Source organism: Erythrolamprus reginae, chromosome 2, assembly GCF_031021105.1.
Source record: "Erythrolamprus reginae isolate rEryReg1 chromosome 2, rEryReg1.hap1, whole genome shotgun sequence".
In the NCBI taxonomy this organism is placed as follows: Eukaryota; Metazoa; Chordata; class Lepidosauria; order Squamata; family Dipsadidae; genus Erythrolamprus; species Erythrolamprus reginae.
This window is the reverse complement of record NC_091951.1, coordinates 222,401,547-222,415,353: the sequence shown is the minus strand read 5'-3', so window position 1 is coordinate 222,415,353 and position 13,807 is coordinate 222,401,547. Positions and strand designations below refer to the sequence as shown.

General features: G+C 37.2%; 1 protein-coding gene across 1 annotated transcript in view; it reads left to right on the top strand.

The window, feature by feature from the left end:
- TBX15 (T-box transcription factor 15) overlaps window positions 1–13,807 on the top strand; it is an 84,048-nt gene that overhangs the window by 50,671 nt on the left and 19,570 nt on the right. Inside the window, exons 3-6 of the mRNA XM_070736157.1 lie at window positions 684–785; window positions 1,798–1,969; window positions 3,209–3,376; window positions 7,840–7,904. Coding sequence (XP_070592258.1) covers window positions 684–785; window positions 1,798–1,969; window positions 3,209–3,376; window positions 7,840–7,904 — 507 coding nt within the window. The remainder of the gene's footprint in view (window positions 1–683; window positions 786–1,797; window positions 1,970–3,208; window positions 3,377–7,839; window positions 7,905–13,807) is intronic.

Sequence of the window (13,807 nt, the reverse complement as noted above, 5' to 3'; positions counted from 1 at the left end):
CATATATGAGTCTTGAGACTCTTACAGAAAGCAAGGAGGGTGGGAGCAGTACGAATCTCCAGGGGGAGTTGATTCCAGAGGGCCAGGGCCACCACAGAGAAGGCCCCACCAAGTGACATTGTCTAGTTGATGGGACCTGGAAAGGCAGCCCTATAAGTATTCTGGTCCGATGCCATGTAGGGCTCTATAGGTCATAACCAACATTTTGAATTGCGTCCAGAAACCAATTGGCAGCCAATGCAATCTGCGGAGTGTTGGAGAGATATGTGCATGTCTGGGCAAGCCCACGACTGCTCACAGGGCTGTGTTCTGCACAATTTGCAGTTTCCGAACGCTCTTCAGAGTTAGCCCCATGTAGAGAGCATTGCAGTAGTTGAACCTCAAGGTGATAAGGGCATGAGTGACTGTGAGTAGAGACTCCCTGTCCAGATAGGGCCGCAACTGGTGCACCAGGCAGACCTGGGCAAACACCCCGCTCGCCACAGCCGAAAGATGATGGTCCAATGTCAGCTGTGGATCAACAAAGATGCCCAAGTTGTGGAGGTCTCTCGGAGGGGGTCAAATTCAAGGTGACTCTAGGTAGCTTAAAACATAACTTCTTAATTTTGGGGTACTGCTGTCTCAACAAAGGGAACTCTTATTGCAATCATATTTCTTTGCTCACCCCTCCCTCTTTTTTGCAGGAGAATGTTTCCTGCAATGAGAGTGAAGATTACAGGACTGGACCCCCACCAGCAGTATTACATAGCCATGGACATTGTACCTGTGGATAACAAGAGATACAGGTAAAGGTTAGCTTAGCTGGGAAATGCTTAGAAGTTAGAACAAGATTTTCCTGAATTCATAATAAAACAGTATCTTATTTCAGATCTTTTTCCTGGATATGATGTTCATCTGCCTGAGAAATTATTTTTCTCCTGAGTATTGGACCAAATTGATCATTGATGTTTAACATAAAAATAGCTACCTAAGCATGAGAATATGCCTTGTATTTTCTGCTAAACATATTTTATTATTCACCATAAAAATAAGAACATTGGTATTTTCTAAACCTAGTCTTAGAAAATAAGACAATATAAACATTTGGAGAAAAGGAGTGAAAAAAGCAGATTAAATATATATATATATTGAATAGCTTTCTCAAAAAGAGTAGGAATTCAAGCAAGGCAATGCTGAGCCCATTTGCTAGGAAAGATTTGGAGAAAGAATGGGGAAACAATCCTGAGAGATATGACAAACATGGCATACTTCTTACCCATCATGATTTCCATGATTTAAACCAGAGGTCCCCAAACTTGGCAACTTTAAGACTTGTGGACTTCAACTCCCAGAATTCTCCAGCCAGCTGTTTAAAGTTGCCAAGTTTGAAGACCTCTGATTTAGACTGAGAAACACAAGCACCTGGATTACAGAGTAAAGTAGAAGAATTGTCTGCAAATGATGAAATATTTCCTAGTATGTCACCTGGTATTCGTAAAGTTAACCAATTAGCCTGCCCAATTGTGCAAAAAATTTAGGGGGTAATAATCAGAAAGGAGGATTAATAGAGATGCAGAAGTGAGGAAGTATTTCCAGGTATCACCTGGGTCCCATTACAGACAGACAGACAGACAGACAGACAGACAGACAGACAGACAGACAGACAGACAGAGGGTATAGTTTCCTTCCTCTGCAAATAATCTGACATCTTGAATGCTTTTTGATGGGTGACAAAGAAATAATAATAATATAAAGAATAGGGGAGGATTTGATATTTAAGTAATACAGCTTTCTCCCTCCCATCTTTACTTCTCCCAGGTATGTGTATCACAGCTCCAAGTGGATGGTAGCGGGAAACGCTGACTCCCCTGTGCCTCCGAGGGTCTATATTCACCCTGACTCACTGGCATCTGGAGACACCTGGATGCGGCAAGTTGTCAGTTTTGATAAACTCAAGCTGACCAACAATGAGCTAGATGATCAAGGCCATGTGAGTCACAAGGATTTGCATTCAATTTTCAGTAGAGGTCCATTTAGCTTTGCCCTTTCTAGCTCTCACTGTTGCCTGTTTCACTCTTCTACATTCTCCAAATAGTGTCTGTACACAACATTAGTGCCACTTTCTTACCTCTACTGGGGTACGTTCCTCTTCCACTCTCTGCTGCATGTTTAAATTTATGCATGCAGAGAACCAATTTGGTGCAGGGGTTCTCATCCTACTTTGGGCACAAAGTGAGCTGGGTGACTTTGGACCAGTCCCACTTTCTCTCAACAATAGGAAGTAGGCAAGAGCGAACCATCTCTGAAAACTTGCTAAGAAAACTACAGGGACTTCTCCAGGCAATTGCCAAAGTCCACTGATCTGAAGGTACTTACGAACACACATGAAGTATTTACTTACCTAGATAACTAGTTTATCTGATTATTTATCAAACACATTTATTTATCTTTTAAATAATGTGGTAGCACAATTTAATTAATTTTAAAATCCAGTACGATGAAAAACATAATCAAAATCATAAGAGAGTAGATTCAAGGTCTTGCATACAACATAACCATTTCACAGGGTCCCCATTTCCATGGGATCCCAAAGCCTGGTGACAAAACCAAGTTTTAAAGGATTTAAAGAAAATCAGTAGTGTTGATGGGGATGATGTTCCTCAGGGTGGATGCCTGGCCAAAAAGGCTCTTCTTCTGAGTCCAATTATTATTATTATTATTATTATTATTATTATTATTATTATTATTATTATTATTATAGTAGATTTGTATTCCGCCCCTGTCCGAAGACTTAGGGTGGCTCACAACACAATAGTATATAGATAGAAATCTAATGTTAAAAAAATTGAAAAAACTAATTTAAAAATATGTTACCTGGAACACTATAGACAGGACCTGTAATATGCCTTTTCATTTCAGAGCTGAGGGGATGGTTAGATATAACTGGGGATGGGGTCCCTCAAAAGCCCTCTACAGAGATTATCTTCATAAAACTATCTCTATCGTGAAGATGCAGATATTGTCAGCCCAAATTAGATAGCAGCTTCATCCCATTCATTCCTGCAATGAAGTCTTCAAAAAGCAGGGCTCCAAATTTTGCGCTCTCTCTTAAGGATGGATCAATAGTGTATGATTTGAAGTGTCATTCTTATTTATTGATTTCCAAATCTTTGTTTTGAAAATAATGCATTCAAATGATTTTCTCTTTTCTTGCTTGATTTTTAAAAAGATAATCTTGCATTCAATGCATAAATATCAGCCACGCGTCCATGTTATTTGCAAAGACTTCAGCAGTGACTTGTCTCCCACGAAACCAGTTCCCACAGGCGATGGGGTGAAAACCTTCCATTTTCCAGAGACCGTCTTCACCACAGTTACCGCTTATCAAAATCAACAGGTAATAAAAAAGCAACTCTTCAAACCCTTTCCTGTCACAGCACTTGTGTTGATCCTGCCTTTACAGCAAGAAGGTGTGCTCCTTGACACCCTTTTATTTATGTGATCTTAATTTTTTTAATTATCATTTTGTTTTTAAATTGTTTTAATGCTTTTTTTTGTGAAGGCTGTCTTTGAATATATTAAAAAAAAAGATTGATCAGTGATCTTAAAAATGAGCTAGCAAATGCTTAGTATTCATGAACAAGTATCTTTTTAAAAAATATGCTCCTATTTTAAAATTAAAAAAGTAGATCTGTGTTCTGTTCTGGTCAGTTAATTACCAATAATTAATTTACAATTAAGACTCGGATGCAAAGGCAACCTTATACAATTTGTTTTTATGAAGAAAATGCTAAAAAACAGTGATGAGATCATTGGGATGCCAGGCCGACTGCCAATTCAGCATTTATCAGCAAGGTCCTGAAATTCTCAGCTCTGACAGTTTACTCACTAAGCTCCATTCAAAGACAGGATTTCAGAATCCAGGAGGATTAGGAACTGCTCTCTGTTGCAAATCTTTGCTTCCTATTGGAGGAACGTTGATCTTCCACACCTACTTTCCCATGAGCCTCTCTATTTATACTGCTAGGGATGACCACACGTCCATAGAGATATTTAATATCTGAATCTACATCTATAGAGATATTCATGCCTGTCTCTCATTCTTCTAACTCTAGTGTCTAAGATTGGGTCCTTGATGTCCCCATCATCCTCTGACTCAGAGATTTCCATAGCTAGGGGTTCTATAGTCTCTGGTGATCCCCCAGATGCTAACTCCCCTTCACTCTCACTGTCAGACTCAGCTGGCAAAAACACTGGCCTAGGATACCCAAACAGACTTGGCTCATTCTCCTCAAAATCCGTGACCAGCTGAGCCAGCCATGGGCCACTCACAGTAATCTGTACTATGTTTGCCCCACATTCTGACTCTCTCTTCTGTATCTAGTTGACAGATAATATTCCTCCAAGGAACAGAGATATTTGTGGGGCGATAAGACCATCCTAGCCAGGATTGGAAAAAGACATCTCCTCATTTATCCTAGTCTTACAACTTGTGTGGTTGGCAAGCTTCATGAGAGCATGCTATTCAATCTGAGTTTACAACTTCATGGGTTTGAATCAGATTAAAGGTTTATTTAAGATTAGATTGTAAAGAAACAAAAGGGAATTAGGCAAAACAAAAAAAGGAAAAAAAAGGTGAGAGGAAGATAAGTAACTGATCTTGAAGCCATTTTGGTATTACATCCACTTATAGATGGAATGTGGAAACAGATTGCAGGCATGCAAATGGACATATTCTCATCAGCTATAAAAGGGTAAACTCAAGGCCATCTCACAGATTATCTAAATAAAAAATGGACATAACTGATTTCCCAATTTATGTTCTGGAAAACATAAAATCCAGTGGTAAACTTTAACTTTTTCTCCTTTTTTCCCTATAAAATTGAAGTCAAATTTATATTTGATGATGCACAATGTAAAGAAAATTAATGGAAGCCAAATCAAGCAGTATTATTAATATTTCAACTGTTTCAAAGGGAAAACTGTGACTTTAGGTGGCATAAATCTCTGTTCTATAATTCAAATCTCACTACTGAATAGCTGAAACATGTTCAGATCATGATATTTTTAAGACCTCCAGTTTGCTAGCACAGGAACATTCCTTTCACATATGAAACAAATCATTAATAAAGGAAAGGTTACTTACTTTCTAAAGGGTTAAGTTTACTTAAGACTTAATTTCCCTTAGGATTTAATATCACATACTGTAACTTAAACTTTATGCTTGTTCTGGTAGAGCATGATATACATGTACTTCAACAAGGGAGAGTTCTTCTCACCCTGGAATATAGTTGAGCTGGATGTGTTTTGTAGGGATGGGATTCTATTGGTTTGCACCAGTTCGGTGAACTGGATGCTCCAACGATCAGTTGGGAGTGAACTGGTTCGCTCCGAAGATCAAGTGGGCCCACCTGCACACTCCGTGCAGCTTTACTAACTATATCTTCTCAGGTGATTCGTGCTACAAAGCGAATTGCTGCACCTCAGCTGTTTTTCTCACCAGCAGTAAAGTGGAAAGTAAGTTTTTGTAAAACTGCATGCCCATGCAGCGAAGTGCACAATCACTGAACTGGTTGTTAAACTGGCAGGATCCCTCCACTGGTTTAATAATAATAATAATAATAATAATAATAATAATAATAATAATAATAATATTTTTTTAGATTTGTATGCCGCCCCTCTCTGAAGACTCAGGATGGCTCACAACAATAATAAAAAACAATATTATAGCGAAACAAATCTAATATTAAAAAAGAAGCATATAAAACCCTATCATATTTAAAAAACCAAACAGCACATACATACCAAACATAAAATATAAAGAGCCTGGGGGAAAGGTGTCTCAACTCCCCCATGCCTGGCGGTATAGGTGGGTCTTGAGTAGTTTATGAAAGACAAGGAGGGTGGGGGCAGTTCTAATCTCCAGGTGGAGTTGATTCCAGAGGGCCGGGGCCACCACAGAGAAGGCTCTTCCCCTGGGGCCCACCAAACGACATTGTTTAGTCGACGGGACCCAGAGAAGGCCAACTCTTTGTTTTGTTTTTTAACTCCTGGCAACTGCAATTGCATTTCACTTTGGCTTATGTGGTTTAATATCAGATGATATTATTAAACAATATCAATCAAAGTTGAATTTTTGACTTTTGATAATATTTTCCATGAACCTATCAATGAGATTGGGAAATGGATCTATAAATTATGATTCATGAATGAAGAAATATGTTAACAATTTGCTTTTCATTGGAAATAGGAAAAATAGTAACTATGGTTCCATTGCAATAGAGCAGTAGACTGGTCATCTAAATTTATAATATAGTAAAGCAAGGGGGGGGGATAACATCTTGAAAGAAAAGGCAGGTGGGAAGAATTCACTGTATTCCTGAGGCTGCATTCTTTGTAAGAACAAAATTTGTTATAAATCGGAACCATTGGATAAATTATAAGATCACTTGTCAAAGTTCCAACTGACAAAGTTCCAACCAAGTCAGCACTCTGAGATGAACATTTTTCTCAAAGAACTGTTTTACTGAGCACACACAAAAGCAAAACCAACTCTAACCATCTCCTGGGGTTTTAGTATAATTAAAGAATAGATAACTTCCTCTGTCATTGTCACAGGTCACATTGCCCAATTAGGTGTTCTGGCATCTCTCTGGCAACTCTTTCCAGTCTCTGGCCAGCACCCGTTGAGATGACCTTGGTTCCCATGGGATGATCCGTTGCTATTGTTTGATCTGACATTCCATCCTCTCCCCACTCCCATACTGTGTGGCAATCTGGGATAAGGGAAGACGGCTATGGCTGGTCTCATCTGTTTTGAAGTTGACAATCACCTGTAAATATGGGAATATCAAGATTATCTGTTTGTCATCTGTCCATCCATTAATCCATCTTAAATACTGAATGGTTTTTGCCGAATATAAAGAAAATATTTTTTACAATTTATAATTTCAATAGCTGTTGAGATCACTACATTGGATAAGAGATTGCAGGGTTGAGAACTACAAAAGATTGCAATTGTCTGAGGAGGTTGCCCTGACCTACGGAATGAATCTCTTGTATTTCAAATATAGCACTAAAAAACCCATTGGTTATGGTCTGAAGCATTAGTTGACAGCAGAGACCATATGTTTTTAATTTAGTTGGAAAACATGTTTAACTTCATTTCGGCAAGGCAAGAAAGCAGCTTGAATGCAGTCTTGCATGTTTGAAAAACAATGTCTAAGAATAGAATGAATATATTTTCATATCATTCAGAATGGAATAACATATTTCATATCATTTTAGTTACATTCTGGAGTTAATCTCTCCACTCCCTCCACCCTGGGTTTCTTGCATTAAAGGACCAAAGAGAGGTTATGGGTCATGTGGGTTAGCCCTGCTGTCTATCACACCCAGATGTATTGACCTTTGCCTCCTGCACTTTTGATTCACTTGGAAAACATCTGTGTATATGTATTAACAAATCATCTGCACTAGAGAGTTTATATCTTTCTTCATGATGTGATTGAGCTCCAGTTTAAATACATGGATGACTTGTAAATTTTTCAGCTGTCAAGAAATGCAAAATTACAAATGCTCATTTGGGAGATGAAATTTATTTTAACATTCCATCTGAAACAGCATTTGTTATCCTTGTAGCAGTGTAGTTATTATATACATAGCACTGTTCAAAGTCCCTATCCTAGAAGTTGGTGCTAGATTTCATCAATAAGGAAACAGTAAAAGGAGAAAGTAAGGGGCAAGCAGAGTTCCATAAAATCAATATAGGCAATGCAATAAGAAAGAAAAGTTTGGTGAAAGTTTACAGTGATGAATAAGATATTCACTATGGAATCTAAATCATTTTCTGTTCCTCAGATTACCAGGTTGAAAATTGACCGAAACCCATTTGCCAAAGGGTTCCGGGATTCTGGAAGAAACAGGTAAGAAAACTCCTTCAAGTCTTCCCTTCTCAGCATGCCAATTTCTTGTAAGTCGGTGGATGAAAGACAGTGGTGGGTTGCTCCTGGTTCAGACTGATTCTTAGAACTGATAGCATTGGCGGCGGGAGGCTCCGCCCACCCACCTGGGACGTTTCTGTGGATGCACAGTATCACATAAGCGTGTGCGTGTGAACCGGTAATAATGTTATTATTGTCAAATAGAATAGAAGAGAAGAGAGAATAGTACACAGTAGAATTTTTTATTGGCCAAGTGTGATTAGACACACAAGGAATTTCTCTTGGTGCATATACTCTCAGTGTACTGTATAATATAATATATGCTCTCGGTGTATATGATATGATATGATATGATATGATATAATATTCTCTGAAATTTACATGGGAAAAAACCTGAATATGCTAAAACTTTCATGTGTGTGTGTGTGTATGTGTGTGTTTGTGTCTGTGTGTCTGTGTATATAATATCATATTAGAAAGGATAAGTAACTGAAACTGAATGCTGTGCTGATACAAAACTGAAGTGAAATATTTAAGATTTTAAGATTATCAAAGAGAGCCAAATGAAACCGGGTCCCAGGCAAGAAGCATTTGAATGGCTTGGGTTCTGTGAAGAAAAAGAACCAAGATGGCACTGGAGCCATCCAAAGCTTGTAATTCTTCAAGGGTTTTCAAAAATTATCAGATGCTGTCTGCAGCAATGCCCAGGCACTCAGAGGTTGACAATTAAGCAGTTCCAATGATATCTTAAGCCTGCTAACACCTTGATTTACAACAACAATGTGGAATTTTGATTTTTAAGTGATATGGTTATCCTGTGATTGGACATGATTTTATGACCACTTTTATCATGTTCATTAAGCAAACCACATGGACGTTTAGTGAATTTGGCTTTCCTACCTGACTTTGTTTGTCAGTAGTTGCCTGGGAAGGCTGCAGATTATGATCACATGACTGCAAGATGCTGCAACTGTTGTAAATGTGATCCAGTTGCCACGTGCCCAAATTGTGATCACATGACCATGGGGGTAGTGCAATAGTTGTAAATTTGAAGTAATTTTATCTGACACCATTATAAGTTTGAAACATTGTTAAATAAATGGTCGTAAATTGAGGATATTCTCAGGAGACAAACAATAATTACATAATTTTTTTGAAAAAGTTTTAATTTTTTTAATACTCTCCATGTATACATCAAGACATAGACCATTAATCATATCAAACTTTACATAGTTATACATTACTATCCAATAAACAATTAACAAACATGCTGATCTTGCACCTTTTATAATCTTATGGCCTATTTATTTTCCCCTAATACTTCATGTCACTTACAATTACATTTTTTTTTAAGAGTGAAGGGGACCATGTTTGCAAATCAACAGATCTAAGCATATAGTACAGCTTTGTTCAAGTTCTCTTTTCTTTCAGTTGCCACCATTTTATGTCTGGCCATTTGAAAAATCACTAAAAGTCTGGGTTTTTATTCTTTAGTCGTTTCCTAATTGCAAAATTTCTACCAATACAGAAGTATTTACATATGCTCAGACTCACAGTTGGAAGTTGCCACAAAGAAGTTCCACCATTTAATTTATTTTTCATTAAAAGTAAGATTTTGTGGCTATGAAGCAGCAGTCAGGAGAGGCATTAACATATTAGCAGCTGGTCCTAACTTAAAATGAACCATAAAAATTCATTTGACTACATAGAGGGAACCAAGGATCACAAAGATGTAAAACACTACACTCTTATGTTCCATTACCAACTTTTGTTCCTTTTAAATTTCTTTCTCTCTTTCTCTGGGTCATGCTCTCTGAGCGTGAAATATAAGAATAGAATAACATAGAATTTTATTGGCCCAATGTGATTGGACACACAAGGAATTTGTCTTGGTGCATATGCTCTCAGTGTACATAAAAGAAAAGATAAGTTTGTCAGGAATCATAAGGTACAATACTTAATGATAGTCCAGGTAAAAATAGGCAATCCAATCATATTAAGAACCAATCAATATAAATTGTAAGGATACAAGTAATACAGTCAGTTGTGGGGGGAGATGGGTGATGGAAATGATGAAAAGATTAATGTAGTGCAGACTTAATAAATATTTTGACAATGTTGAAGGAATTGTTTGTTTAGCAGAGTGATGGTGTTTGGGAAAAATGTTCTTGTGTTTAGTTCTTCTGTGCTCTATAGAGTCATCTTGAGGGAAGGAACTGAAGCAGTTTGTGTCCAGGATGTGAGGTATCTGTAAATATTTTTATATCCCTCCTTTTGACTTGTACAGTATACAGGTCCTCAATGGAAGGCAGGTTTGTAGCAATTGTTTTCTCTGCAGTTCTGATTATCCTCTGAAATCTGTGTCGGTCTTGTTGGGTTGCAGAACCAATCCAGACAATTATAAAGATGCAGATGACAGACTCAATAATTCCTCTGTAGAACTGTATCAGCAGCTCCTTGGGCAGTTTGAGCTTCCTGAGTTGGTGCAGAAAGAAAATTCTTTGTTGTGGTTCTTTGATGATGTTTTTGATGTTTGGTGACGATTTTAGATCTTGCAATATGGTCAAACCTAGAAATTTGAAGGTCTCTATTCTTGATACTGTGTTGCCTAGTAGCTTGAATCAAAAAGAGAACATATTTTCGTTTTCTTTTTTCCATCAATCCTTTTCTATTTAGCAATCTGTTTTTTTCCTTTGCTGAAAGGGAGTTGAAGTCTGCTTGCTCTCAGTGTGTGGTTTTTTTTTATTTTTTATTAGATAAGCGTAGCATTTATAAAGTGTGTACTTGGCATTCATGGTATGGCTGTAGTTTGTTCATATGGTCCAATTATTCCACACAACCCTGTTAAATTGAATACTTCCCCCAAGAATTTCAATAGAAAGAGGCTTCCAGTTCCCTTTAGGGCACCAAAGGGTGTTTCTCAACATTGATTTGTCAATGCTTTTTAAATGTTTTTACTGCTTTTATTGTGAGTTACGGTACAGAAAGTGGGTGGCCAAATGGATTTCTAAAATAAATAAAACTTGTTAGGATAAAATATTTAGATTCATAAATCGGTTTTAAAAGAAATAAGAAGTGCATGATTGTGCACTCTAGACCAAGGAAGAGACCTAGTGTACTTTAGTCCTAGACTTGGTATTTCTTCCCTGGCAGTCAGAGAAGGCCAGTCAGATTCACAGAGTTCCCACATTACATCCTGTGCTTTCTAAACAATTGATTGTTTGAAGAATAAAGTGTCCCTAAGTGATGTACAGATCAGTAATTGCCTAATGTTAAAGAACACTAGGTAACAGAATAATTTTTATTCATTTAGTATTTTTCGGAGTATAAGATGCACCATTTTACCCCCCAAAAGAGGGTGACATTTTGGGTGCGTCTTATACTCCGAATGCAGCTCCACCCTAACATACATACACCCTCCCACCCACATCCATCCTTTGGCCTCTGCCTCCCAGCAATTTATCTCCTTGCAACAAACAGCGCAGAAACTGATTAACCCAAGCAACTGATTATTGGTCTCCCCACCAGCAGCTGATTGAAGCTGCAGGCAAGCCCATGTGCTAACATTAAAGTGAAACTAAAGCTGCAAGGAGGCAATTGCTGAGAGACAGAGGCAGAATTTTATTTTCCTGTGCCTATCAGTTGCTGAAACTGGATGCAAGGAGGTCTGTCAATAACTATAAATGTTTATAGAATGTTCATATTATTAGACTTATTTGTTAAAAACTGCTTTGTCATATTTGGAGTAGATCTATTTCAATAATTGGGAGGAGTTAGTGTAATTACATTTAAGATAACATTCTGGGATTGATATACTGCCATAATGTTCATTTCTCCAATTATTTGCTATTCCTATGGGTCAGGCACACATGCACAGAAATACACAGCAAACAGTGTATATCATCTGTGCTGTTTTCTCTTTGCTAGGAGGCAGAGGCACATTTCCCCCTTGTTTTCCTCCCCCAAAACTAAGGTGTGTCTTATACTCCAAAAAAATACTGTATTTGTCAATTTGTACCATATTTATCCAAATACGTCAGGAGGTACATAGCATTAAAAATGAATCATAATGATTAATATTTATGCAATTGAATAAAAATCCAAACCAAAATCCATCTTTAAAATAATTTAACATTTGATGAAAGACACACATTACTGATCTCTTCCTAAATTCTGGCAGAATTGGAGCCAAATGTGTATATATATATTTTTCATAGCAACAGCCAAACTTCCAGCAACAGAGGCTTTTTCTCAGCACCATCTCTGTCTAAGTTAGGTAATTGGGTTGGTTCAGGTAATTAGAACATAAGCCGTTAAGGGCTTTAAAGGTCAAAACTAGTAGGCAATCAATCTATTCCAACTATTAGGAGCCAGTTTAAATCTTTTAGAGCAGGCACCATGTCATTTCTGACCTTGGCTGCCATATTTTCCACCACTTCAATTTGTGGACACTTTTCAAGAGAAGCCCCAGAAAATGCACTACAGCATTTGAATTATAAGCCAAGGGACAGCTAACCACTAAGTCCAGTCTACTTTGGGAAGTTCTACAATTGCAACACTAGCTGTAGTTGAGAAAATGTTCTCATTGCCATCTGCAAATCAAATGATGCCTATGGATCAAGAAATGTAGACTTTGAATAGTCTTTCCTGGGGAATGCAATTCCATCCACATCAGGCTTCAATTCAGTCTTAGAATTCAGTTTCCGCTTTACTAACAGCATAGATTTAATGTCATCTTAATTTCCTATACAGTCACTGATGGCTCTTGAAAGTTTGGAATTCATTCTCATTTATTTTTAGAGCCTCTTTTCATATGTGAGCAATGGCTTTTTATTCAGTGAAATGATTTCATTAAACTCATACAGAGAAATGAATCTAAAGTGCAGAATAAGTAACACAAATAATTATAAAAATATGGGAGCAGTGCAGCCTTAATATATAAAGTAAAAATGGCTTTTCCAATTTCTTTCCCATTAATGTAGAGCTGATGCTAAAAATTCTCCCTGACCTTAGTTTTCCATCCTGCTGTGTCCATCTAGAAGAATGCGTTGGTGATGTAAAACCTGTTTGTATTAAAGTCATATCATTTTAGTAAGAGCTGGATTATGCTATATTGTAGTTCACCAGTGGGAATAACATCATTTTTCCACACCAGCTCTTTCTCATTCATCTCCCCTTTATCTATTTCCCCACGTCTACCTCTAATTTATCTTAATAATTTTGAACATAGTTTGTAAATGAAATGTGAATTCTGTTTGCTTTTTTGCTACAAACATCTGGAAAAGTATTTATTAAAAATTAAGTAAAAGAGCATACTTTTGTGAAACGAAGTATCACACTGAATGTACAATTGCTAACACATTGCAAGGTCAAACTGAAACTTTACAAAGTATTGGGAAATGATTTTCTTACAAGTACAAAAACATCTATGGCCCCTGTCTGGTTATTGAGTTTTCTGCAAAGATTTGGCTTGGCTTCCCTTTGGAGCATCCAAAATTATTTCTAAGCAATATGCTGGTCACCTGCTAAAGGATTTAAATACAAATCCTCATGTGATGCTGGGCCTTCATAACAAACAATCCATAGTAATAGATTTTTAAGTGCAAGTCAAACACTGAATATTAGAGATAAATCTCAAGTATTAAGGCAGAATTAATAGGGCTTGTATGAGTGTGTCCTGTGCTTTATTAGAATAGCATTCTTATTAAGCAACAATCCTCAGTTTTTTGTTTTGTTGCAAAAGGCCATTGTGTGAAACAATGGACATGGATTTTAGTGAAATATAAAAAAGCAAAAATAAATGAGGTGGCAAGCTTAAAAACTGGTTTTCCTTGTGGCCTTACTTTCTAAATCTTGTTCACAAATATTTAGTTTTAGCTTCATAT